We start from the raw sequence: 27,570 nt of genomic DNA, 5'->3' as shown, positions 1-27,570 counted from the left end.
CACAAGAATGTCCCAAAGTAGGGAAGTGTTTGACATGTCCAAGAAGACAGAAATGAGGTCTGGAGGGAGGAAACCAGCAAATAATGGAAAGATTAGGATAAAATCAGGATGGAGTTCATGCAGGCTATCCCCTAGATGCTCCTGTAAAAAGTTCAGGTTATATTTAAGAAGTGTTGAAATGTCTAAAAGAATTTCAATTAAAGAAATTAAGTAATCTGATTCACATTTCTGAAAGATCGAAGAAGGGTCAGAGCAGAAGTAGGTAGGTAGGGGAAAGGTAGGTAGGGGAAATGGTAGCCACACAGGCATCACCTTGGACTAGAGTTGTGGTACAGTAGATAAAGGAAAAGTTCAGGCAGCCCTTGAAGTCTGGAAAGGTGTAGTAGGAAGTACTCTTACCAAAAATTACAGAGAATCACTTTGGCTTCCTATGGAGATCATGGAAAAAAAAGTTTAGGATGGCCAGCAAAAAGTACTCCCTATGGCCATAATTTCAAGCTCTGTTGTTAGTCCCTACTACTCCCTGTTAAGATGCAGAGATTGAGAAGGGAAATAAAGGTTGACCTGAGTTAGCTCTTTCAGCTCCAGATCAGAAACTTGACTTTATTTACTTTTATATATAGGAAAGGAATTCTTTTGTTCTGGAAGACAAAATCTGTATCACTTTGCTTTTCAAGTCCAGAAAAGAAAAGAAGAAAAACTGTTTGTAAATGGTCCTTTTGTTTTCATACTGTTGTCTTTATCAATACCACCAACAGCATGAATAATGGACACATTTATTTAAGCTTAATATGTACTTCATGCCATGAGATACAGGAATTGCTCCCTGACCTTGAGAATCTTGAGAACATATGCTAAATACCAATGGAGCATGAAAAATAAAAAATGTTTTGAACACTTATTTAGCAGGAGTTCTTAAAGATAGGTTTGATGAACCAGAAGGGCTAATATTAAAAACAGTGGAAAAGAAGGAAAATGCAGCAAACCCCTCCACAAACACTTCCCTTATATCATAACAAAAATTTCAGTAATATAGAATTTATACTTACCACAGTCTTGGTTGTGTGTGCGTGCCAAGTTACTTCAGTAGTTCTGACTCTTTGAGATGCTATGGACTGTAGCCCACCAGGCTCTTCTGTCCATGGGATTCTCCAAGTAAGGATACTAGACAGGGTTGCCAAGCTTCCTCTGGGGGATCTTCCTGACGCAGGGATCCAACTAGCATCTCTTAAGTCCTCTGCATGGGCAGGCAGATTCTTTATCACTAGCACCACCTGGGAAGCCCACAGACTTGTTTGGAAAATTGTGATGGACATAGAAAGTGAACAGTTTGTTTAGCAGGTGATTATTAGAGCAATGATTGTGGAAAGATCCAGATTTCAGTTGGTTCATTGGTTGTTATTCAGTGGCTCCGTCATGTCCAACTCTTTGTAATCCCACAAACTGCAGCACACCAGGCTTCCCTGTCCTTCACCATCTCCTGGTGGTTGCTCAAACTCATGCCCATTGAGTCAGTGATACCATTCAAACATCTCATCCTCTGTCTCCCCTTTTCCTCCTGCCTTCCATCTTTCCCAGCATCAGGGGTTTTTTTCTAATGAGTTGGCTCTTCCCATCAAGTGGCCAAAATATTGGAGCTTCAGTATCAGTCCTTCCAATGAATATTCAGGATTGATTTCCTTGAGGATTCACTGGTTTGATTCTAAGAGTCTTCTCCAGCACCACAGTTCAAAAGCATCAGTTCTTCAGTGCTCAGCTTTCTTTATAGTCAAACTCTCACATCCGTACATGACTACTGGAAAAACAATAGCTTTTACTAAAAGGACCTTTGTCGGCAAAGTGATGTCTCTGCTTTTTAATACGCCATTTAGGTTTGTCATAGCTTTTCTTCCAAGGAGAAAGTGTCTTTTAAATTCGTAGCTGCAGTCACTGTCTTCAGTGATTTTGCAGCCCAAGAAAACAGTCTGTCACTGTTTCCCCATCTATTTACCATGAAGTGATGGGACCAGATGCCAAGATCTTCATTTTCTGAATGTTGAGTTTTAAGCCAACATTTTCACTCTCCTCTTTCACTTTCATCAAGAGGCTCTTTAGTTCTTGTTTGCTTTCTGCCCTAAGGGTCGTGTCATCATAAGGGTGGTGCCAGAAGGATGGTGATTCATTGAAGACATGACTTTTAAAAGAATTCTGAGGTGATCTTGGATAAAATTCCTAGAAACCCATATGCTTTGCTCGTGTCAGAACACATCTTGGACCCTTCATGGGAATGAAGTGTGAGCAGCAGGAACTTTTAGCAGAAGGAGTGGCATAAGTACAAAGACTTGACATTAGTGACAGGATTTGGTTGATAAATAGGGTATTTATGATGATAGGACTTTGGGCTGAAAGTTCATTGGATTCCAATCACAAAAGACCTTGGATGTCAAACTAAGTAAATAACTTATTTGTTGGTTTTGGAAATTCAAGTTTCCATACTTGTGATGTGTTGTTTTGCTAAGTTTTTTTAAAATTAATTGATTTATTTTAATTGGAGGCTAATTACTTGACAATACTGTAGTGGTTTTTGCCATACATTGACATGAATCAGCCATGGGTGTACATGTGTTCCCCATCCTGAACCCCGCTCCCACCTCCTTCCCAAGGAAGGTTCATATCAATAGTATGTTAATCACACTGTGAGTCCCCTTTTCTTTCTCAACATCTTCTGCCAGTGTTCACATTTTAAAGAAATGCTGGTACTATGTCATGGTTTATCTCATTTAATAAGGTTTGGAATTGCACAAGAAGGTCTTTTTTGGTTACATTGTTTCTCTGTCATTCTTTTAGCTATGAGGGATGGGAAAGAAGTTGGAGTATATTTGACATGGAATAAAAAGAAAGAGAACTTCAAATCGAAAGTTTTTCCAAAGTAGCTATATCAAAGAAGTAGGAAGTGCTGTTGGTTCAGTTAGCTTCTACACATGCACACAGAACTCATACAAGTCATCAGTAATTTCTACTTATAAGTGATGGAAACTTTAAATTGCAGTCAATTTCATATTCACAGCAGAAGTGTCAGGGTTTTTAAATGATGTCACTCTCCAGACTGCTAATAAATATTCTTTTTCTCTCTCCAAATGGATTACTTTCCCCATCTTCTATGTAAGCACCGCCTAATAGAAATATAAGACATATATGTAATTTAAAATTTCCTAGTAGTCATATTAAAAAACCAGTTAATTGCACATTTTCTTTGAACAGATACATCCAAATATTATCATTTTACCATAGAAACAGAAATTTAAAATTATAGATATTTCTACATTATTGTTTTGCTAAAGTTTCAGAATCTGGTGTCTCTTTGCACTTGTAGAACGTCTCTATTCAGACTAAGCACTTTTGAAGTGTTCACTAGACATCTGTATCTAGTGGCTACCCTATTGGACAGCACAGTTCTATATTCTTTCTCTCCCATCATTTCTGTGACATTTAAGTACCTTTCTTCTCTCTGAGTAGTTTTGTTTCAACATTTTTTTGGTGGGAGATATAGTTGTGATTATCTAAAAATTCCATATATAACCTACTGTTCTGAGATCTCAGCATTATTATGATTACTCTGTTTTACAATGTGAAAACAAATCTAAACTTTCAAAGTAGATCTGTTTACCTTGCTTTTCAGTTAGAGTTCTTTACCCCTTGACACAGACGTGTGTGTATCAGAAAATACAGCATTTAGTTCCACACATGGCTCTCTTTTTTTTTTTTTAGTTAATAATTAAATAATCTTGCCTTGTCTGGGCTCTCCTTTGCTCACCTCTCCTTTCTATTCTCTGAAGTCCCTCACCTTTTTAAGCCAACTGGATAAAGCAGAGGAATTTTTAAACAAAAAATATAAAAGGCATTTTTAGATGTCAATTTGATCGTACTTGGTCATCACCATCCTTCACATGACTACACTGATGGACTGGGGATCAGTGGGACTTTTTTTAACCTTTCACGATAGGTAAGAGTATACAACATGGTAACTCTTAATGTTTACTTTTGCAATAATCCACAGCACATGCTTCCAAAACTACCATCACTTGGATTAACTTTAATTTGGTAGGATATATTTCCTTAGTCATAAAACATTAAGAAGGTATCTGTATTTTTAAATGGCACTTTAGCAAATAGAATTGTGGAAACTGTTGTAAGAATCTTTAAGATGCATGATTTATAAGCAATATATAGCTAAACGTTAAATACCCAGTCAGCTTTTCAAGGGCCTGGGCTGGGCCAAATGATGCCAATAGAACTCTTATAAATTTTTAGGATGGTTGGTTATTAAATTGGATATGTTTATTGTCTTATTGCTTTCAGTAAAGAGCAAGAAGTATCAGTTGAGTTTTAAGCTCTATTTCTATCCATAAAAGAAAGATTGGGATTTCTCTAGATGGGGTAGGACTAGTTCTGCTATTGTTTTGGAATCACAAGGGCAGCATCCACACACATCTCATTGACTGGTAGGTAGAGCAGCTTATAGCTTATAGCAGCAACTAGCTTCTGCACCAGACTGTTTTCTTTCACTCTAATCTGAAACAAAATTAGTAATCCTTCACTAGTATTCTCTATTACATCTAGTTTAAATGAGATCAACTATGTCTTCTATAATCACTGTTAAATAAACTGTGTAGTTTATAATCACTGTTCAGCTACTACAAGGTAAATCACATTGGCTAATTAATTCATTTTTACATCTAGGAGGCAAACATGAATAAAATATGTGTGGCTTTAATTTTATCTTATAAATTAAGAGTCACATTTTATCTGCATACCTAGCCTCTAAGTCCTCGATTCATATGTCCCACTACTTCCTTAACCTTTTTTTATCTAGACATCCTAGTAAGTTCCAGAAAGATAAGCTCTTGGTGGGCAGCTATGCAATCAACAACCTTCTTGGTCCCTCTAATATCACAGAAAAGAACCAATACTTGTGGAGTTGCACCATCAGGAGACTCAGAATCATTTTGATATTCCCTGTTCTCCACCCACTCCCTCTCCCATTTCCATGTCTGTGCTTTTTATCTCCTAAATAGCTCTCACATCCAAACTTCATATTTATTATCATCACATAACTCCAAACTACTATTTTTTTTTTTTTTTTGCCTGGACCACTAAATTATCTCCCCTATGTTCATTCTTGATACTAAGAAACCTGTATTCTACATTTCAACCAGAATTATCTTTCTGAAGGAAAATGTAGCCATCTCGCTTTGTGTGTGTAATATGTTCAATGAATTCCATTTGCTCTTACTTTAAAGGTGCCTCAATGGCCCTGCATAATATGGACATTGCCTGTCTCAAATCACAGCCTCATTCATGCTTCTGTTCTTCTTACTCCATATTGCTGTCTCATGTACTGAAGACAGCATAGGCTTTCCTACCTCAGATCTTGTGTATATAATTCTCCCAGGAGCCCTAGCATAGCTAATTCTTATCCATTCATATCTTTCTTCAAAAGTTAATCCTTATAAGCTCTCAGTCTATATATGATGTTCCTCTTATTCACTGTCATAATACTCTATATTTCTCTTTTCTAAAATTAATTACAATTTGATCAAAACTATATTGAAAACTGCCTGGCTCCATGAGTAAAATAGAAGCTTCTGTGGTGGCTCAGATGGTAAAGAATTTGCCTGCAATGTGGGAGACCTGGGTTTGATCCCTGGGTCAGAAAGATCCCCTGCAGAAGGGAATGGCTACCCACCCCAGTATTCTGGCCTGGAGAATTCCATGGATTGTATAGTCCATGGGGTCACAAAGAGTTGGACATGACTGAGCGACTTTGACTTTCACAGAACAGTATCTGGATCCATAAGTAAAATATGAAATTAATGAATTCAAGAACTCTCTTGTCCTCATTATTGCATCCCTAAAAGGTATAGAGGCCAAAAGATAATTGACAATCAATAAATACTTGAAATAATGAATTAATAAATCATATGTAATACAGTCAATATTATATATACACAGATATTTATCATGCATATGAGAGAGAGTTGTTGTGGTTGTTTAATCACTAAGTCATGTCTGACTTTGTGACCCCATGGACTGTAGCCCACCAGGCTCCTCTGTCCATGGGATTTCCCAGGCAGGAATGGGATTGGGTTGCCATTTATTTCTCCAGGGGATCTTCCCAGCCTAGGGATTGGACCTGCATCTATTTCTTCACTTGGTTTATAAATATTCTCAGTAAACTTTTAATGTTTAATGGCTACTTAGCATTTTATGGTGTCATTGATTTCTAATTTGTATAGCTATTATCTGGGCATGTGGGTTCTGATTTTTATAATTATAAATTATGCTGTTATGAATTTTATATACTATGCCTGTTTGGGGATTAGGGCAAGTACTTGTTTCCTTAGAACATTCATCCATTCAGCAAATATTGAGCACCTTCTGAGGGTGTAGGGCTTCCCTGGTAGATCAGATGGCAAAGAATCTGCTTGCAGTGTAGGAGACCCAGGTTTGATCCCTGGGTCGGGAAGATCCTCTGGAGAAGGGAATGGCAACCCACTCCAGTATTCTTGCCTGGGAAATTCCATGGACAGAGGAGCCTGACAGGCTACAGTCCATGAGGTCGCAAAGAGTCGGACATGACTGAGCGACTAACACAACACTCTCACGTTGGCAGGTTGATTCTCTACCACTGAGCTAGAGAGAGAGAGAGACTGTTTTTTCATGCAGTGGTGCTCATATTTCCATAGAAATCTAACATTCCTGGTTAGACTGTGATAAAAGTTGTTGCTTTATCCAATTTCAAAATGGTAGAATTTACATCATGATATTTTCCCTTTTCAAAAGAATTCCAGGAGAAAACAAAAACACGTGTGTGTGCATTTTCTCATCCTCTCTTTCTCTGTCTTTACAATATGAGGTGCACTATATGTTTTCTTTGCTGTTTGTTCATTTTTAGCCAGACTAATAAATGTTAAATTTAGAAATGAATTGTAGCAGGAAAAAAAGAAAAATCACTGAAATTAAAGAACATCTACCTTAGTAATCTAGAAACCACTGCAGTGAGAAAGGATAAGAGAGATAAATAAGAAAGTCAATTTGAGCTATTCAGAATTTAGAAGGCTCCATAGGAATTAGAAAGACTTACTAGTCTGAATTCTCCAGGTAAATTCTTTCTTCTCATGTTCAAATTCTATGCTTCACCAAACACATGTTTCCTTCTGTGTTGCTGGCAAAGCATTCTGTTCTTAAGCTCAAGGTTATACTCTTTAATCTGCAGTCATTTGTTCAATGAATACTGAGTCCTTGCATGGCAAGATAGTGGTCGCTGGGGCTAGGTCACTAAACTAAAACCACATGTTCCTTGGTCTCGTAACGCTTGTAATCTTGGGAAAGATGCAGCCATTAATCACAAAATCATGGCTATTTTTATACATCTGAGATGTGTGTTTGGATGGAAAAGTCTAAGGCCAGGCCTCTGAAACTAAATAAAGAAACCTTATCCAGGCTGGGAAGATCTGAGAAGATTGCCTTGAGAATGACCTGGTGGACACAGAAGCTGAAAGATGAGAAGGAATTAGTGAGACTAAGGGTAGGACGTGCTGGCTAGCTAAGAATGACAGAAGTCCTGTGTCCATGGAGCACAGAGACAGAGAGTTATGCAAAGTGAGCCTAGAGAGGTCAACAGTCTAGAAGGACCTCTTAAGAGCCATGGAGAGGATTCCAGACATTAACAGGAGAAAACTGAAACCATGCTGATGGATTTTATGCTGTGATATAAAATCATACATCAGTTTTGCGTTTTTAGACACTGAGCAACAAAGATTGAAAGAAAGCAAACGTACACATGGGGAGACTAGGAAGGCCCTTTCCTTGTGTGGGTTTTTGCTTGAGCTAAATAAGTTACCTCTGAGATACTAACAAAGGCATTTGATCTTTCCACAAGTTGCCCTGTCTTCTCTCAGAATAGAGTGGGAGTTTACTTTAGCTCCCAGTGGGAGGACTTGACGTCTTGAATCGGAATACTGATCAGAAGCAGTTATATAGAAAAAGATCAACAGTTCAGAAACTGAAATATTTCCCTTCTCATTAAACTGAAAGATCAGAAGGAAGCTAAAAAAGGGAAGATAAATCAGGGCCTCCCTTAGAAGCAAAGTGGACTGAAAGGTGAGATTGGAGCCCATTGGGTAACTATTCCCACAGCTCTTCAGATGTAAGGATTTCCTGGTTGATGAACCCGTAGAGGGGTAGTGAGGTAGGCAGTTCAGAAACTATGGACTCGCTAGGTCTCCTTTGAGTTCTGCTGCTGCTGCTGCTAAGTCGCTTCAGTCATGTCCGACTCTGTGCGACCCCATAGACGGCATCCCACCAGGCTCCCCCATCCCTGGGATTCTCTAGGCAAGAACACTGGAGTGGGTTGCCATTTCCTTCTCCAATGCATGAAAGTGAAAAACGAAAGTTTCAGTTCTAGCTCTCCTCAAAGCATCGCACCTGTGAAACAGCCAGGCATTTACTCAGGATGCAGATAACGAGGAAAAGAAGTGTCCAAATATCCCCAATCAGAATACAGAATAAGATTTTCCATCCATGCAACATGGTATGTAGAGCCCACAAGCAATGGTGGTCTGGATTGAGTACTTCATCAGGGTTTTGAAGAGAACCTGACTTTGTGTGATATAAACTATTCATTGAATAATGCAAGATAATGCATGCTTTGTTAACATATTGTTTAAATTAACAGAAAGAAAAAAAATATTAATACCGGATTGTGGTTATTTCCTAACATCTAGCTAGAATTCTGTTCGTTAATAGAAGAAAGATTGATCAAATGTATCATTGAATAATTTAGAACGTTTCAGTGTTCATCTTCTGGATTTTAGAGATTTTTGTTGTGTGCTGCTCTGTGTTGAAAATAATGGATTTTTTCACTTTATGGCATTTTGTCTGCTTCTCTATCAATCGATCGATTGATTGATCTCCTTTCCTCCCTCCTTTGATCTATTACATGTAGGTGGATGCTGACTGAGGTTTGGACAATCTGTAGTATTATAAAATAAGTTAAGTAACCATTTTTTAATTGTATTGTGCTATGCTACCTTATCACTTTGGTAATAAGCCAACAAATCTGAAAATCTTTATTTCCTCATTTAATGTAGGTACAATTACACTTATAATCTTTCCCCAGGATACTACTAATACCAAGATTATCCTCAGTATAGTCTAAACACTTTTCCAAATACATAGTTAATATGCTGTGTAATATAATAAAGTATGCCTCATATATATTTTAAATGACCACTAAGTATTAGTGAAGTCGCTCAGTCATGTCTGACTCTGAGACCCCATGGACTGTAGCCTACCAGGCTTCTCCTTCCATGGGATTTTAGTATTATCCAGTACTAAAGCAAGGCTGTTTAAATAAACCTAAACAAAACAATTTGATATTTTTTGATACCATTTCCCTTATTCTTTATCTATTATAATTTGATTTTTCATCTGATCATAACTCTCTTTGTAGGATAAAGTGGGAAAAAACTTTCAAATTCACTCTGTGTGTGTGTGTGTGTGTTAGAATATTCATGTGCTTGCATAGTATGTGTTCATGTGTGGACATTTTGTGTGTATGTGTAAATTATTTCAGAGCAATATCTTTGGTTTGGCTATGTATCTGGTTCTCTCAAATAAAATTAGTTCAAAGGAAACTACTCCTCTCTGCAAAACGAAAGAACATGAGTGTCTCTATTCAGTATTATTAACCTAGATGAAACTTTGTGTTAAACTCTTACAGTTTTCTGCTTAGCCCTGAGTGTGTTCCTTTCACTTTCTTGTTATCTTGCATCTCCCTTCTAGCTACTAATAATAGCAAATATACTATGTACCCAGCAATGAATGCAGTAATAAGCAAATATAGAGACAAATTTAGAATAAAATGAGGCATCTTATTAAGGTCTACAGAGGCCTTCTGTGGTCATAGTTCCCAACGACTCCCCTACCCGATTATCCCCCCACACTCTACTTTGCTCACTTTGTTCTTGCTACACTTGCTGTGTTCTCCCATTTTGGACTGTTAGACTTGTAATTGTGCTAAGTCACTTCAGTCGTGTCCGACTCCATGGACTGTAGCCCGCCAGGCTCCTCTGTCCATGGGATTCTCCAGGGAAGAATACTGGAGTGGTTTGCCATTTCCTCCTCCAGAGACTTGATATTACCTGGAAACCTTTCCTCTCTGTATTCATAAGGCTCCCTCCTTCAGTGCTTTTAAGTCTGTTGCCAAGTGGTACTTCCAAGGAGAGGACTTTTTATTCACTATGAGTCTGAGGGAACTCCGGGAGTTGGTGATGGACAGAGAGGCCTGGCGTGCTGAGATTCATGGGATCGCAAAGAGTCGGACACGACTGAGCGACTGAACTGAACTGAGTCACTTTCTATCCTTTTTAATTTTAGTTTATATTTTTATTCAAAGAGTTTTTGTAACATATAGGCTTTTTTCAAATAATGAAAAAATATAAATCTCCATTGCATACTGAACTGCTTAAGAAATGGAATATTGCTAAAACCACTGATGTACTTGATTGCTCCTGTCAAATTCCTTTCCCTCCCTCCATGCCCACCCTCACCATCATCTCCAGGGAGATCTTTTGTCTGTCTGTTGTTCTCAGTGCCATTCCCTGCTCTTCCCATGAAAACTACACTTCCTAGGATTCTTCGTTTAAATTGGCTACCTGCTTGATTTAGTCAGTGAAAGACACTTGGAGGATACTGAAGGTGAAAAGAGAGAATCTACAGTATCCTCTTCCCCTCTCATTGTTTAAGGGTGCATGTCCATCACTGACTGAGAATGAATCCTCCATTTCTAGCCCCCTCTGGAAACAGTATACCTCAAGGACTCTGCATCCCCAAAGAGAAGCCCCCTGTGAATTCAGCTCCTGCTGGGTGGTTCCAATTATTGGTTTCTTGTGACACAGTCTCACACCTCCTCCCTTTGTCTCTCTGATCTTGAAGATGATAGTGGCTTCCATTGCTAATCTGTTGATTGCTCACCAACCCTTGTGTAAATCCTCATTTACCCCAAGATTTTCATATCTAATTATCTATCTTAAATTCCTTTTTATTGCATTTTCCAGGAGGATCTTCCCCACTTGTTTCTGATTTCCCCATTTATTACTATTAGTCATTACAGTCTCTTGATTTGTCTGTTAATTTCCTAACTCACCAATTAGATTTTGAGCATCATGAAAGCCAAGACTTTGCTTTTAAAATTTTTACTTCTTGCTTCCCTGGTGCTCAGAGCACTGAATAAATATTGGCTGAATGAAGGCATAATAAATGACTTCCATTAATCCTCCCCAAAGTATTTCCATCCCTGTTTTTATAAATGAGGTCAAAGATGCTCCAATGTTAAGTAATTTGCCAAAGCTAGTGAATGGAGAACCAATTCCAAGGCACAGGCTTACTGAACTGCAGAATCAGACTTGCTAATTGTCATGCTACACAGCCTGTTTCTGTACAAACAGAATGGAGAAGCAGTTCTGTTCAATGTTCATGAAAGAACCTGTTGATCTTTTTCAAATAAAAGTAACCCTAATATCTTCATCAATACTTTATATACTTATCTTTCTCTCCGACATATATTAATCCTCTGGATAAAATGGAACTGATGCGTATCACCTGTAGCATGCTTCTGATAAATGTAGTTTCCCACTCATTGCCCCAAGGGAAAGTAGCATTGTTCGATTCAACATACCTCCTCTGTGTCTCTACCCATAGACCCATCTCCTTCTAACTCTGCTTCATCATAACTAAGTACTCCTTTACTTCAGTACTATTCCTGAGAGTCATCTTTGTTTTTATAAATAATTACCTAGCATTCAAATGTATCTCATCAATAGAGACAGAGACACATTATTTGTATGAAAGAAAGCAGGGAGGTCTAAAGTACCACAGAGACCTTTTGACATCCTTCCATATGAAATCAAAAGTGCTCAGATTGACAAAGGCCTCTAAAAATAAATTTGGGCATGAACTGACAAATAAAGATAAGTCCATTGAGTACAATTCTCAGTATCCCTCTCTAACACACTTGCTAAAAATGTACTTTCCATTTGAAAACGCCACTAATTAGCATGCAAAATACTTTCCTACATTCTTCTCCTTAAGTTTAGAAGGAATTGGTATATAGAAGTGAAACCCATACACTATCTGTTAAAAATAATATGGTTTAAATAATGCCATCTGATCTAGTGATTTGAGATAGTATTTTGTACTGTGGCTTTATCTATTTAGGACAATTCTCAGCCATTATCTCTTCAAATATGGCTCCTGTCCCACATCTCTCTCTGTGATTCTGGGATACATTTATGTTCATTTTGCTGTTTTTTTCTATGTCTTTTATTCTCTCATCTTTATTTTCCATTCTTTTGTCCCTCCATGCTTCATTCCATATCTATTTCTGGCCTATCTTCAGATTTACTAATTCTCTGTTTAGCTCTATCTAATCTGCTTTGAAACTCATCCACTGTTTTGTTACTTTTCACTTATTGCATGTTTAATATAATCTCTTTTTTAACCTCCTTAAACCACTTAAGATCATTTTTATCATTTCCAGTTTTCTAACAAAATTCTCCACCTTGAACATGGTCAGTATAGCTACTAGTCACATAATCTGTATGGGTGTGTGCGTAAAATACAAAATAATGTATAGTAATAAATAGTGTATATAAACATATGCATTTTAGATTTTAAGCGTATATAACTATATACAATGCACACATTGTACTTTCCCATATATACTTTTATTCCCTATGTATAATTGGAATGAATGTATGTGTGTATACATACATATACACATGTTAGAGAAAATGCATTGTTTGTTGGTGGGTGTGACTGTAAAATTAAATAATATTGGCTGAAATCCTGGCTATGACACTTACTAGATGTTTGACTGTGAGCAAATCAGTTGGCCTTCTTTTATAACCTAGGTTTCCTCAAATGTAAATGGAAGAAAAATGCATGTCTCAGAGGTTTATTGTAAGAATTAAGAGCTATAATATGTGTGATCATTATTAAAGTTTCTGACATACACTGAGCGCACAAAAATTGTTTCTTTAGTAAGATAAGATATGAAATGATATAATTTAAAATATCACCTGCTGTAGATAATGGTACTATTTTTCCCCAAGGCAAATGATACAGAAAGAGGATAGCCTTCAATAGCCTTCAAAGTCAAATATACATGAACTCTACTTGGATTATCGAACAACCATTTGTGTTACCTTGGGCAAGTTACTCAGCCTCTCTGTTGCTCCATTTTTGGACAAGTTACTCTGTTGCTCTATTTCCTCAACTTAAAAAGCATTAATTTAACCATGCAAATCTTGCAAGATTGAATGTCATATATGCATAGTTTCTGTCATAATCATATTCTACTCTATATTTTCAGATTTTCACACTTTGTTAATATTTGTAATTAGTATGATTGAGTTTCCTGGCAACTTAGAAAGACAAATGAAAAAATTTTTAATGGTTAAATGTTTCTCTGTTTTTTTTCCCTTTCGATAAAGTTTTGGACACTTTACCCACCGTGCGGTATCAGGAGACCATGAGTACCATCCTCACGTGGATCCAACAATCAGAAACCAAACTCTCTATACCTCAGGTTACTGTCACTGAATACGAGATCATGCAGCAGAGACTTGGGGAGTTACAGGTCTGTGACTTTTTATAAATCTTGATACATCTCTCAAGTCTTGCTCATCTATCAAGCAGTCACATTGTTATAACCTTAATACAATACTAGAATTAAAATAATCGTGGCAAGTATGACAGTTGGCCAGCTGAAAAAATGAAGGCTATAAAAGCATAATATTTAATGTATTTGTGCTCTCTCCTTAAGATAAAGATTCCGTCTTTGAAGACAATGATATGATCTATGCATGATACATATTCTTTCTTGCTTAATGTGTATTTTCAGAAACATAGATTTTGATTATTATAAAAGCTCTGGTATTATTTCCTCCCCTTTGCTTGCTGACTTATAGCTCATATTTCCAACCAGAAAGTGGTAAAATTAATGTAGTTTTAAAATTAGTTTTAATTTAAACTCGTTTGATGTAATATTGTAATTAGTTTTTGGAATTCTATTAAGTGTATTTTAACAGTTTTATATTAGGAAATAAAATACTAATATTGGAAATGAAAGATGTAACTTGTATGCGATTTTAGGATGCTTTCCTACTAACTCTAAAAAACCTGTGGTGTATATCTAATCACATTTTATTTTGTAAGGCATTAAAACACATTTGTGTATTATATTTTAAGAACTGAGATAATATGTCCACATTTTCTGAATTGAGAAAACAAGTTAAAACTTTAACTTTGTTGTATCAGTTCTGTTTTGGGAATTGAATACTATTTACTAAAAAAAAATAATTTTAGAAGTATTTCTTCAAAGAAATCTCTAAACATTTCCCAGTATACATCATTCTAATTAAACCATTTCCTCTACTATAATACAAAGCAAACTATAACTGTTTAATCTTTTTTCCTTTTTATGTTGTTATTTCCAACACCTGGAATAATTTTAAAATTTACTTTGAGAGTTATGTGACTTAATAGAACTATAAATGTAAAAAAACATAGCAGTACACAGGTATAGGATTAGGGGAGTGGGTTAAGCATATAAGAAATGGTACACAGATGAATGGAAGAGTATATTTCCATTCATAAAGCAGTGATGAAGGGAAAATTATAACTATTATTGAGAAAATGAATTATTAACTTACTGAAAACAATGAAGTCAGAACCTTGTGTCAACTGTTACACCAAAACAAACTACTACGTAGATTAAAAATTCAAAAAGGTTTTAACAGGCATAAATTTTGTAGAAAATTTTAATAAACCTCTTTACAAATATATGATGGGGGAGCACAAAAATCAGTGGAAGTGATCGCAGCACTGTAAAAGTACCAGTGAATGTGAAAGTGAAGTCGCTCAGTCGTGTCCGACTCTTTGCGACCTGTGGACTGTAGCCCACCAAGCTCCTCCGTCCATGGGATTCTCCAGGCAAGAATACTGGAGTGGGTTGCCATTTCCTTCTCCACAGTAGAATAATATTCCGCCTTAAAAACAGAAGAAAATCCTGTCAAAGGCAACAATATGGATGAGCATCATGGATATTCCGCTGCTGCTGCTGCTGCTGCTGCTCTTGCTAAGTCGCTTCAGTCGTGTCCAACTCTGTGCGACCCCATGGACTGTAGCCTACCAGGCTCCGCCATCCATGAGATTTTCCAGGCAATAGTCCTGGAGTGGGATGCCATTTCCTTCTCCAGGGGATCTTCCCAACCCAGGGATCGAATCCGGGTGTCCGGCATTGTAGACAGACGCTTTGCCATCTGAGCCACCAGGAAAAGTACCAGAGCAAATCTTAAAGAAAAACAAAAGAAGGAAAACATCTGTCTGAGTAAGTCATTAATCAGGTAGTCACCAAAAAAAGAAATGACTATTATTCCTATGAAAAATTGTAGCTCAATTTGAGAAAGATGTACAAATTTACAAAATGGGATATCATTTTTACATGTGAAATTGCAAAAATAAATACATAAATGAATATAAGAAAACAGTCAGATATAGTGAATATACCAGTGGTTGCCAGAGGAGAGAGGGGCAAAATGAGAGTATGGGATTAAGAGGTACACACTATCATGTGTAAAATAAGTACAGTGCTGCACTCAATATGCCAGCAAATTTGGAAAACTCAGCAGTGGCCACAGGACTGGAAAAGGTCAGTTTTCATTCCAATCCCAAAGAAAGGCAATGCCAAAGAATGCTCAAACTACCACACAATTGCACTCATCTCACACACTAGTAAAGTAATACTCAAAATTCTCCAAGCCAGGCTTCAGCAATACATGGATCATGAACTTCCAGATGTTCAAGCTGGTTTTAGAAAAGGCAGAGGAACCAGAGATCAAATTGCCAACATCCACTGGATCATTGAAAATGCAAGAGAGTTCCAGAAAAAAAAATATATTTCTGCATTATTGACTATGCCAAAGCCTTTGACTGTGTGGAGCACAATAAACTGTGGAAAATTCTGAAAGAGATGGAAATACCAGACTGCCTGACCTGCCTCTTGAGAAACCTGTATACAGGTCAGGAAACAACAGTTAGAACTGAACATGGAACAACAGAAAGTTCAAAATAGGAAAGGGAGTAGGTCAAGGCTATATATTGTCACCCTGCTTATTTAACTTATATTCAGAGTACATCATGAGAAATGCTGGGCTGAAAGAAGCACAAGCTGGAATCAAGATTGCTGGGAGAAATATCAATAACCTCAGATATGCAGATGACACCACCCTTATGGCAGAAAGTGAAGAACTAAAAAGCCTCTTGATGAAAGTGAAAGAGGAGAGTGAAAAAGTTGGCTTAAAGCTCAACATTCAGAAAACTAAGATCATGGCATCTGGTCCCATCACTTCATGGCAAATAGATGGGGAAACAGTGGCTGACTTTATTTTTCTGGGCTCCAAAATCACTGCAGTTGGTAATTGCAGCCATGAAATTAAACAACGCTTGCTCCTTGGAAGGAAAGTTATGATCAGCCTAGACTGAATATTAAAAAGCAGAGACATTACTTTGTCAACAAATGTCCGTCTGGTCAAGGCTATGGTTTTCCAGTGGTCATGTATGGATGTGAGAGTTGTACTATAAAGAAAGCTGAGTGCCAAAGAATTGATGCTTTTGAACTGTGGTGTTGGAGAAGACTCTTGAGAGTCCCTTGGACTGCAAGGAGATCCAACCACTCCATCCTAAAGCAGATCAGTACTGGGTGTTCATTGGAAGCACTGATGATGAAGCTGAAACTCCAATACTTTGGCCACTTCATGCAAAGAGCTGACTCACTGAAAAAGACCCTGATGCTGGGAGAGATTGAGGGCAGGAGGAGAAGGAGATGACAGTGGATGAGATGGTTGGATGGCATCACTGACACAATGGACGTGGGTTTGGGTAAACTCCAGGAGTTGGTGATGGACAGGGAGGCCTGGCATGCTGCAGTCCATGGGGTTGCAAAGAGTTGGACATGACTGAGTGATTGAACTGAACTGAAAAGAGTAGAAAAGTTAAAATTAATTTATACAAGTAATAATGAAAAATGGTTAAAAGAACTACAGAAGCAATTAAAATCTATGTTTTTAAAAATTACTTAATGACATTTACTTATAATTACTTTAAATGACATTTACTTTACAATTACTTAAATTAAAAGATGCTTACTCCTTGGAAGAAAAGTTATGACCAAACTAGATAGCATATTCAAAAGCAGAGATATTACTTTGCCAACTAAGGTCTGTCTAGTCAAGGCTATGGTTTTTCCTGTGGTCATGTATGGATGTGAGAGTTGGACTATGAAGAAGGCTGAGTGCCGAAGAATTGATGCTTTTGAACTGTGGTGTTGGAGAAGACTCTTGAGAGTCCCTTGGACTGCAAGGAGATCCAACCAGTCCATTCTGGAGGAGATCAGCCCTGGGATTTCTTTGGAAGGACTGATGCTAAAGCTGAAACTCCAGTACTTTGGCCACCTCATGAGAAGAGTTGACTCATTGGAGAAGACTCTGATGCTGGGAGGGATTGGGGGCCGGAGGAGAAGGGGACGACAGAGGATGAGATGGCTAGATGGCATCACTGACTCCATGGACGCGAGTCTGAGTGAACTCCAGGAGTTGGTGATGGACAGGGAGGCCTGGCGTGCTGCAATTCATGGGGTCGCAAAGAGTCGGACACGACTGAGTGACTGAACTGAACTAATGACATGGGAAAAGGCTCACAATAAATTGCTTAGCTCAAAATGTATGTGCATACTATGTATTGTGTAAATAATCAAGTGTAACAATTTAATAAATAAAATAATAAATTTAAAAGAACTTACATATCACAAAATAAATATTATGTAACCATAAGATTATGTGTTTTACTTAATTATGTGTATGTGAGTATAAAATATGATCAGCTATTCAGTAAAAAAAAACCTGGAAATTTATCTAAAAACAGTTGTATGTAATGGGTATTTTTGTCCATTTTAAAATCTTAAACCTTTATTACTTTTATAACCAGAAAGTAACATTTAAATAAATACAGAATAGAGCAATCCTTAATGTATGCTTTCTTTTATAAGGGGTGGAATAGATTATACAGTACAAATGTGAAATGAAGTTTATAAATTCCCCCCAAAATTATCTGAAAATTTCATGGTGATACTACAAAATAGAACAATGTTTTTGAAGAATAAGAAACTTCCATTAAATGGCATGGGTAAACTATCTATATGAGCTAGCTTATTCAGAGTTGTGTTATCACATATATCAATCTTATTTAGTTAAATTTTTACCTATGAAGATTAGAAATTATCTTACTAAAGGCTTATAATTAAGTTTACTTATAATTAAGTTAAACTCCATTAATTGAATCATACATGCAGTTATTAATATACAAATAAAATGTAATGAAACTAGGTAAGCTGAAGCTCTTTGTTTCAATAAGATACAGTTTTGTATATATTCCACTTTGTTGATAAGAATAGGCATAGATTTATAAATATAATATTACTAAATAATGTGTAAATTACTCATGATTGAAAGTAGAATTTAAGTTGCTAATTATTTCACATCTGTTGTTACATCATTTATTATTTTAAATATTTGAGCCACACAGCTTTCATTTTAAGTACATTTGATTTATCTGAAACTCATCAATGAAGTTGAACAATTAAGCTCATTAATATTCATCAATTAGTATAAAGGCACTTTCTTTTTAATTTTGAGGCTTTACAAAGCTCACTGCAAGAGCACCAAAATGACCTAAACTATCTCAGCACCACTGTGAAAGAGATGTCAAGGAAAGCACCCTCTCATATAAGCCAGAGATATCAATCAGAATTTGAAGACATTGAGGGTCGATGGAAGAAACTCTCTGCCCAGCTGACTGAACGTTGCCAAAAACTAGAGGAGCAAATGGCTAAACTCCGAAAACTTCAGGTAATTCAAGATTTTACTTTTTATATTGATTTTTGTTTGTTTCTCTCCTAATGAGGAGTTATACAATTAAAAGACATAGTCCCTTAAAGTCAGTGATAAGGCCAAAAGATACAAATTTGTCTCGAAGGACAATAGTTTGCCTATTGATTTTAAGAAGGCATTAAGAATTCTGTTTCTTTGATTTTCTTTAGAATTAGCTTTTTTCCACCATTACCAACAGGAATTAAAAAACTTTTCAGCTCAATTCAAAACCCATCTTCTTTTTAGTCTTGTTATCCTGTAAATAATTATTTAGCTTATAAATAAATCCACTTGTGATGCAAGAGACTGCTTGCAGTGCAGGAAATTTTTTTTTTCTGAAAAATACATTGTTATTTTGGTTGTAAAAAAAAGAATACATATATACACACACACACACTCACACATACATACATATATATACACACAGGCTAACTCACATATGTCGGCTTTAATTATAACATGTTATCTAGAGCTGAGGGACGTGTTTGTTGGCTCAGAGGTAAAGAATTTGCTGAGTGGATATGTGTGTGTGTGTGTGTGTTATTGTTGTTGTTGTTGTTCAGTTGTGTCCAACTGTTTGTGACCCCATGGACTGCAGCGTCCCAGGCTTCCCTGTGCTTCACTGTCTCCCAGAGGTTGCTCAAATTCATGTCCATTGAGTCGGTGATGCCATCCAATCATCTCATCCTCTGTTGTCTGCCTCTCCTGCTCTCAATCTTTCCCAGGATGAGTATCTTATCCAATGAGTCAGTTCTTCGCATCAGGTGGCCAAAGTATTGGAGCTTCAGCTTCAGCGTCAGTGCTTCCAATGAGTATTCAGGACTGATTTCCTTTAGGCTGGACTGGTTTGATCTTGCAGACCAAGGGACTCTCAAGAGTCTTCTCCAACACCACAGTTCAAAAGCATCAATTCTTCGGCGCTCAGCCTTTATGGTCCAACTCTCACACCCATACATGACTAATGGAAAAGCCATAGCTTTGACTAGACGGATCATTTTTGGCAAAGTAATGTCTCTGCTTTTCAACACACTGTCTAGTTTTCTCATAGCTTTCCTTCCAAAGGGTAAGCATCTTATAATTTCATGGCTGCAGTCACCATCTGCAGTGATTTTGGAACCTAAGAAAATAAAGTTTGTCACTGTTTCCATTGTTTCCCCATCTATTGCCATGAAGTGATGGGACCTGGTGGCATGATCTTAGTTTTTTGAGTATTAAGTCAGCTTTTCCACTCTCATCTTTCACCTTCATCAAGAAGTTCTTTAGTTCCTCTTTGCTTTCTTCCATAAACGTGGTGTCATCAACATATCTGAGGTTATTGGTATTTCTCCCGGCAGTCTTGATTCCAGCTTATGCTTCATCTAGGCTGGCATTTCATATGTATTCTGCATATAAGTTAAATAAGCAGGGTGACAATATACAGCCTATACGTACTCCTTTTCCTATTTGGAACCAGTCATTTTTGCAGGTCCAGTTCTAACTGTTGCTTCTTGACCTGCATACAGATTTCTCAGGAGATGGATAATGTGTTCTGGTTCCCATGTCTTGAAGAATCTTCCACAGTTTGTTGTGATCCACACAGTCAAAGGCTTTGGCATAGTCAATAAAGCAGAAGTAGATGTTTTTTTTTTTTTTTTTTTCCCTGGAACTCTCTTGCTTTTTCTATGATCCAATGGATGTTGGCAATTTGATCTCTTGTTCTGCTGCCTTTTCTAAATCCAGATTGAATATCTGGAATTTCTCAGTTCATGTTGTGTTGAAGCCTAGCTTGGAGAATTTTAAGCATTATTTTGCTAGCTTGTTAGATGAGTGCAGTTGTGTGGTAGTTTGAACTTTCTTTGGGATTGGAATGAAAACTGACCTTTTCCAGTCCTATGGCCAGAGCTGAGTTTTCCAAGTTTGCTGGCATATTGAGTATAGCACTTTGACAGCATCATCTTTTAGGATTTGAAATAGCTCAGCTGGAATTCCATCATCCCCATCATCTAGTTTTGTTCATAGTGATGCTTCCTAAAGCCCACTTGATTTCATATTCCAGAAAGTCTGGCTCTAGATGAGTGATCACACCATCATGGTTACCTGGGTCATTAAGATCTCTTCTGCATGATTCTTCTGTGTATTCTTGCCACCTCTTCTTAATATCTTCTGCTCCTGTTAGGTTCATAACATTTATGTCCTTTATTGTGCCCATCTCTGCATGAAATGTTCCCTTGGTATCTCTAATTTACTTGAAGAGATCTCTAGTCTTTCCCATTCTATTATTTTCCTTTGTCTTTGAATTGTTTACTTAGGAAGGCATTCTTATCTCTCCTTGCTATTCTTTGGAGCTCTACATTCAGATGGGTATATCTTTCCTTTCACTTCTTTTCTTTTCTCAGCTATTTATAAGGCTTCTTCAGACAAGCATTTTGCCTTTTTGCATTTCTTTTTCATTGGGATAGTTTTGATCACTACCTCCTGTATAATGTTACAGACCCCTGTCTGTAGTTCTTCAGGCTCTGTCTATCAGATCTAACCCCTTGAATCTGTTTATATATATATAAACATCCCATATATATATGGTACAGGGAGGGAGGACGGAGGGGGGTTCAGGATGGGGAACACGTGTATACCTGTGGTGGATTCATGTTGATGTATGGCAAAACCAATACAATATTGTAAAGTAATTAACCTCCAATTAAAATAAATAAATTTATATTAAAAAAGTTAAGGATATCAAGATAAAGAGATGATCCTGGGTTATCCAAATGGACACAATATGATCAAAGCATTCTTATTAAGATAGAAGCAAGAGTGTAAGAGAGAAATTGGGAGGTGCTACACTCCTGGCTTTAAAGATGAAGATGGAAACATGAGGGAGCTTCCATGTTGATGCAGTGCTAAAGAATCCGCCTCCACCCAGGAGACGTGGCTTCGATCCCTGGGTCAGCAAGATACCCCGGAGAAGGAAATGGCAACCCACCCCAGTATTTTTACTTGGAAAATCCCATGGACAGAGGAGCCTGGGGGGCTACAGTCCATGGTGTCACAAGATTCGGACATGACTTAGTGACTAAACCACCACCACCAAATAAAAAGTTATCTGCCATGTAATATACATAATTTCATCAGCATATTTCACTTGTAATTTTATGTATAAATTTGATCCCATCACCTTCCACAAAGCAACTTCTACTAACTTAATTTGTTTGAATAGTGCCACCTAATTACCCAAGCATTAGTAAACCAACAACTGCACTGTAGTCTAAAGTTTAAAACATTTGGTAATACAGGTGATATTTCTCTTATGTGGTGACTTATTGCAAAAAATGCTAATGTTGGAAAGAAGCTTGAAAGCATGATGGAAAAGCATCGGAATAGCACGCTTCTGGTTTTAAATCCCAGTCTAGCTACTTAGTTGTTTTTTCTTATCTTTCACAAACCAAAAGACCTAGCAGTTTTACATTATTTTTTAAAGCACAACATCCACAGTAATGTCTCTCGAGGTATGAACATATGCATACACATACACACACATATAAAAACACACTTTTTGTCTGTGCTTATGGCAAAAGAGGGTACAGTTACATGGTCCTTGCCATCAAGGAGCCCATGTCTGGTGAAGCAGAAAGGGACGTGTATCCATTTCCTATTGCTGCAGTAATAAGTTGTTGTAAATTTAATGGCTTGAAACAGCACACATATATTGTGGTTCTGGGTATCAAAAGTTCAGTATCAGGCTCAGTGGGCTAAAATCAAGGTATAGATAGGGCTGTGTCCTTTCTGGAGGCTTTAGGAGAAACTTTATTGCCTTGTCACTTTTAGTTTTGGGAAACTACAATCTTGGCTCATGTTTCCATCTTCATCTTTAAAGCCAGGAGTGTAGCACCTCCCAATTTCTCTCTTACACTCTTGCTTCTATCTTAATAAGAATGCTTTGATCATATTGTGTCCATTTGGATAACCCAGGATCATCTCTTTATCTTGATATCCTTAACTTTTTTAATATAAATTTATTTATTTTAATTGGAGGTTAAATTACTTTACAATATTGTATTGGTTTTGCCATACATCAACATGAATCCACCACAGGTATACACGTGTTCCCCATCCTGAACCCCCCTCCGTCCTCCCTCCCTGTACCATCCCTCTGGGTCGTCTCAGTGATATCCTTAACTTAATCACATCTGCAGATTCCTTTTTGCCATGTAAGGCACCATATTCACAGCTTCCAGGGATAAGGGCCTGAAATCTCAAAGGGTCATTATTTAACCTATAGCATGGTAAGTAAATAAAACAGTGCAGTGAATATGACAGTGGAAAGAGAAGAAAAGCAACATATCCTGGGAAAAGGAGTTATGAAGTGTTCTTGGGATATGAGTTCTCTGACTACACCTTAAACACATAGAATTTAGGCACCTAATAAAAGACGGAGAAAGAAATGGAGCAGCATGGTCAATTATCTGAAAGTTGTTCAATATTGGAGAGATAAAAGATATGTCTGGAGATTAATAAAAGAGGTGTTTGGAGAAGTAGTCTGAGAGTAGATCACAAATAAGTTGGATGCCATGCTTTGGAATATGAATTATAATCTAACCATGATGGGATTAAACATAATGATAATGTGGAACTATTATTGGTACTTCAAGAGGAGGGAGATAAAATAATATCTGGGTTTTTTTTAAACGTCACTGTGAGAAGAAGAAGGAGGTGAGAAGAATATTGGTACCACTAGGGAGAATGGGTTAGAATGGGGGGAGACTGAAGTAGATACCAGAAAGAGCTAATGTAGTTGTCAAAGAGGCAGTGGTAAGGTCTGAGCTAGGACAGTGGCGATATGGGCCAAAGAGCAAAGCTAGATTCAAGAAATGTCAGCCAGATAATAATGTTGAAATCTTTCGATTTAGTCAGATGCTTTTAAAGTCATTATTATTTGTTGTATTGAAGAGGGAAATTTCTGAGAAGCACACATTTTGAATAGAAATCGAATTAAGAAAGGACAAAATAGCTCATCTGGATAGCATAGTTGAATTGTAGGCAGATAAAGAAGTTTGACAGACCACACACTTGAAATGTAGCCCTAAAAGGAACAAGAAAAATGGCATTATGGGAAAAAAATAATGGGATGTATTGGCTATTTACAAATAAATAAAGATGACATTTTCCATTTGATCATTACGTCATCTTGGTTGAGCAAGTCAGAAATTAAAAAGCACAAGTTTTCTTTCTTTAAAGATGACAACATCTTGGTCTGAAAGTTCTCCACTGGAGGGGCTATTTAAACTGTCAACTGCAGAGAACAATTTGTGGAAGTTCACGTTTAGGGAGGCTATAAAGACACCATTACATTGAGTTTATTGTTCGTAGTTTGTTTTATGTACTGTAAGGGCACATTGTTAGTATTATCATGAGTTGTTTTGTAACTTAAATTTTCTCTAGAGGGGGATATGATTTAATGTTCTCAAGAGTAACATCATAAAACCACATTTGGTAGTAATTTTTTATTTTTAACAATAGCAGACTTCATACGCCAGTGCTCATACAGCAGACCATAAAAATGCAGTCTTAGTGGAAATATTCTTTTCCTGAAGAGCTACTTAAAGATATTCTTCAACCATGGGAATTGTTCGCAGGCTTGTGTTCAAACATATCACCATGATGAATTGTGTCAAGGGAAATCAGCACCCCAATAATGTGTTAAAATGGGTCTCTGATTCCAGAATCACATAAAAACCTTGAAGAAGTGGATGGCTGAAGTTGATGTTTTCTTGAAAGAGGAATGGCCTGCCCTTGGAGATTCAGAAATTCTTAAAAAACAGCTGAAGCAGTGCAGGGTAAGATTTTTTTTTATATGACACTTCTTTATATGAAGACTTTGATATGGAAACTATTATTTAATGATATCAATGGTTCTGAACCAGGGGCAATTTTGTCCCTCTAGTGGGCATTCAGCAATGTCTGGAGACATTTTCACTTGTCTTAACTTGAGGTGGGGTAGATGCTGTTGCCTTCTAGTAGATTGAGGCCAGGGACATATCTTAATATTCTACAATGCAGAGAACAGCACCATGCAACAAAGAATTACCCCATCCAAAAGGATAGTAGTGCCAAGGTTGAGAAACTGGGCTAAATAAGAGAGAAATAGACAAAATATTGTCTTTTATTCAACACTCACTTTATAATATTATTTTTATATAGCATGCAGTTTAAGCTAAAGGTAAATGATTTTTTTGAGCTACTTGTTATATCTTATTACAAATTGTCAGTAAAACTATGTTGCTCTTTCCATGTATGTCACACTGTAGTATAATACAAGACATATATTTTGAAATAATATTTATTATGCCATTGTCATACAGTGGGAAGAGAAAAATCTAGCTCTTTCAAGAATTTTTTTTGTGAATAAAAGCTTTAAAAGCAAATCCATTTTATCAATAACCTTCACAGCATCTTGCTATAAACTGCTGCAGCATACTATGTTGGAAAATCAAACCTCCTTCAAAAATAGTAATTTATAAAGCTCATCATTGTTGCACTGTTTTCAAACATGAAGTATTAAGTTTATTTACTTTGGTAGCTAATCTAATTAGACTATAGATATATAATTCCCCATTTCATTCACGCCATAAAAATTGAACATTTTGCAGCATATATTTCCGATTTTAAAGGACAAAATTCATGTGTAGTGTCATGATGCCTAATTATATGTTTCTGTGTAGCTATGTTGCATTTCTAATTTTTGTGGTAATTTTTTCGGCTAACTTAAATTGTTTCCTTAGCTTTTAGTCAGTGATATTCAGACAATCCAGCCCAGTCTAAACAGTGTCAATGAAGGTGGACAGAAAATAAAAACTGAAGCAGAGCCAGAGTTTGCTTCTAGACTGGAGACAGAGCTCAGAGAACTTAACACTCAATGGGATTACATATGTCGACAGGTATGTCCCATCTCTTTTACGGTGACTTGCTTCATTTTAATTATGATTTCTTAATGTCTCCCTTCACCACGGCCCTTTTAAAAAGTTCAGTCTCTGTGTTGATGCTTTAAAGTATGGTTAAGTAAAACTAGCCTTTGTCTAACATATAAACTATTTTCATAATATATATTTAGATAGTGTATATTCATCTTATTGAAAGTCTTAAAATGATCTTATTGAATACAGCTGTCATTCTGAACAATAAAGCCTTTTTCCTAGGTATTATTTTTCCTGAATCTTTTCTCCAAAAGACTGCATAACTTAATACATGTAATTGGATCAACAAAGATAGTTTACAATTCTATACTTGATACAGAAATAAAATGAATGAGTAATGCATGCATATGTACAAATATAAATATGTTTTGCTTTTGATTGTAAGATTGACGAGTTTGGCTTCTTCAATACATCTATTTCAATAAATGGATTAAGATTGGGAAATAGTTGAGAACAGCTTAGTAGAAAAAAATATAAGATAAATGTACATTCATATCTGAGTTCCTCATTTTTATATGGAAAAGTGTTTTATAGATATTTATTTCCAATTTCAAGATTAAATTGCAGAAGAGTAAATATTACATACAAGTAGCATACATCAAATACTTCTGGTTCAAAAGTGAAATTTTGACCTAAAGCAATGATTACTTTTTAATGCACCAATACCTTTTTGAAGTTAATGAGAGGTTTCATTTTATGTGTATTAGAGTCAGTCTGTCTTTCGTTATTTCTAAGTAACCTTTCAAAGTTGAAAAGAAATCATGCCAAAAGGCAAAAACTAAATTTGAAAAAGAAAGAAATTGAGCCGAGGAAAAGTCAAGGCAAGTCACCCAGCTAATACCATCACTGACAAATGCTCAACTGTTCTATTAACTCACCGATGAGATAGCCCGGGGTCAGCTAGCTTGCATTCTTCTCCTGGAGTAAGTCAGTTCCAGAAGGGATGTTAAGAGAAAAAAATAATATTACTTAGAGAATAGATTATATCATTGATGTTTTCCTGGAAGGCCAGTATGAAAAGGATTTGTTTGTTGAATATTTTTAATGGATGAATAGAAAGAGCAACACCAATTTATTTAGAGCAAGGGAGGAAACAATAGCAAAAAAAAAAATCTTTATGAGAAAATGGGTGGCAAAGAAGAGTCATTAATTTTCTTATAAAGCACAGTGAGGATTTACTATTCATGCCAAGTACAATGGGAAGCTATTAGAGACGTTTAGGTATAGGAGTGACATCATGTAAATATTTGCTATATATTCCTCTTATATGAAAAGACTGAAGGGGCACGAGTGGAAGCATGTAGGAATTACAGTTGTTCAGGTAGGAAATTGAGAGACACAAAGAAATTGGAAATGTATAATCCTCTTGTGACACTGTGTTTGGTTGACTGTCCAAACCTCTTCCAATAATTTTCCAAGCTCTTCCACAGAGACAGAGGTGATTTGAATTCTTGCTGCTCTGTTTCATTACTGTTTATTGTTTTTATATATATTTCCCATTATACAGTAAGTAGCATGAGGAAGGGAGTGTGTTATTCTAGGCAAACTGAACCAAAGTGCTTGTATCAGTCAAACTTTGTAGAAATTCTGTACTT

General features: G+C 36.7%; 1 protein-coding gene across 9 annotated transcripts in view; it reads left to right on the top strand.

Moving 5' to 3' along the window:
- Window positions 1–27,570, top strand: part of DMD (dystrophin) — a 2,668,835-nt gene that overhangs the window by 1,209,074 nt on the left and 1,432,191 nt on the right. For all 9 annotated transcript variants that reach the window (XM_060407875.1, XM_060407877.1, XM_060407874.1 and 6 more), the window contains 4 exons: window positions 13,536–13,681; window positions 18,795–19,007; window positions 24,725–24,838; window positions 25,784–25,939. In XM_060407875.1, coding sequence (XP_060263858.1) covers window positions 13,536–13,681; window positions 18,795–19,007; window positions 24,725–24,838; window positions 25,784–25,939 — 629 coding nt within the window. The remainder of the gene's footprint in view (window positions 1–13,535; window positions 13,682–18,794; window positions 19,008–24,724; window positions 24,839–25,783; window positions 25,940–27,570) is intronic.

The sequence above is a fragment of the Ovis aries genome, chromosome X, assembly GCF_016772045.2.
Source record: "Ovis aries strain OAR_USU_Benz2616 breed Rambouillet chromosome X, ARS-UI_Ramb_v3.0, whole genome shotgun sequence".
NCBI classification, from domain to species: domain Eukaryota; kingdom Metazoa; phylum Chordata; class Mammalia; order Artiodactyla; family Bovidae; genus Ovis; species Ovis aries.
The sequence above is the reverse complement of the archived record's forward strand: the minus strand, read 5'-3'. Positions and strand labels throughout refer to the sequence as shown.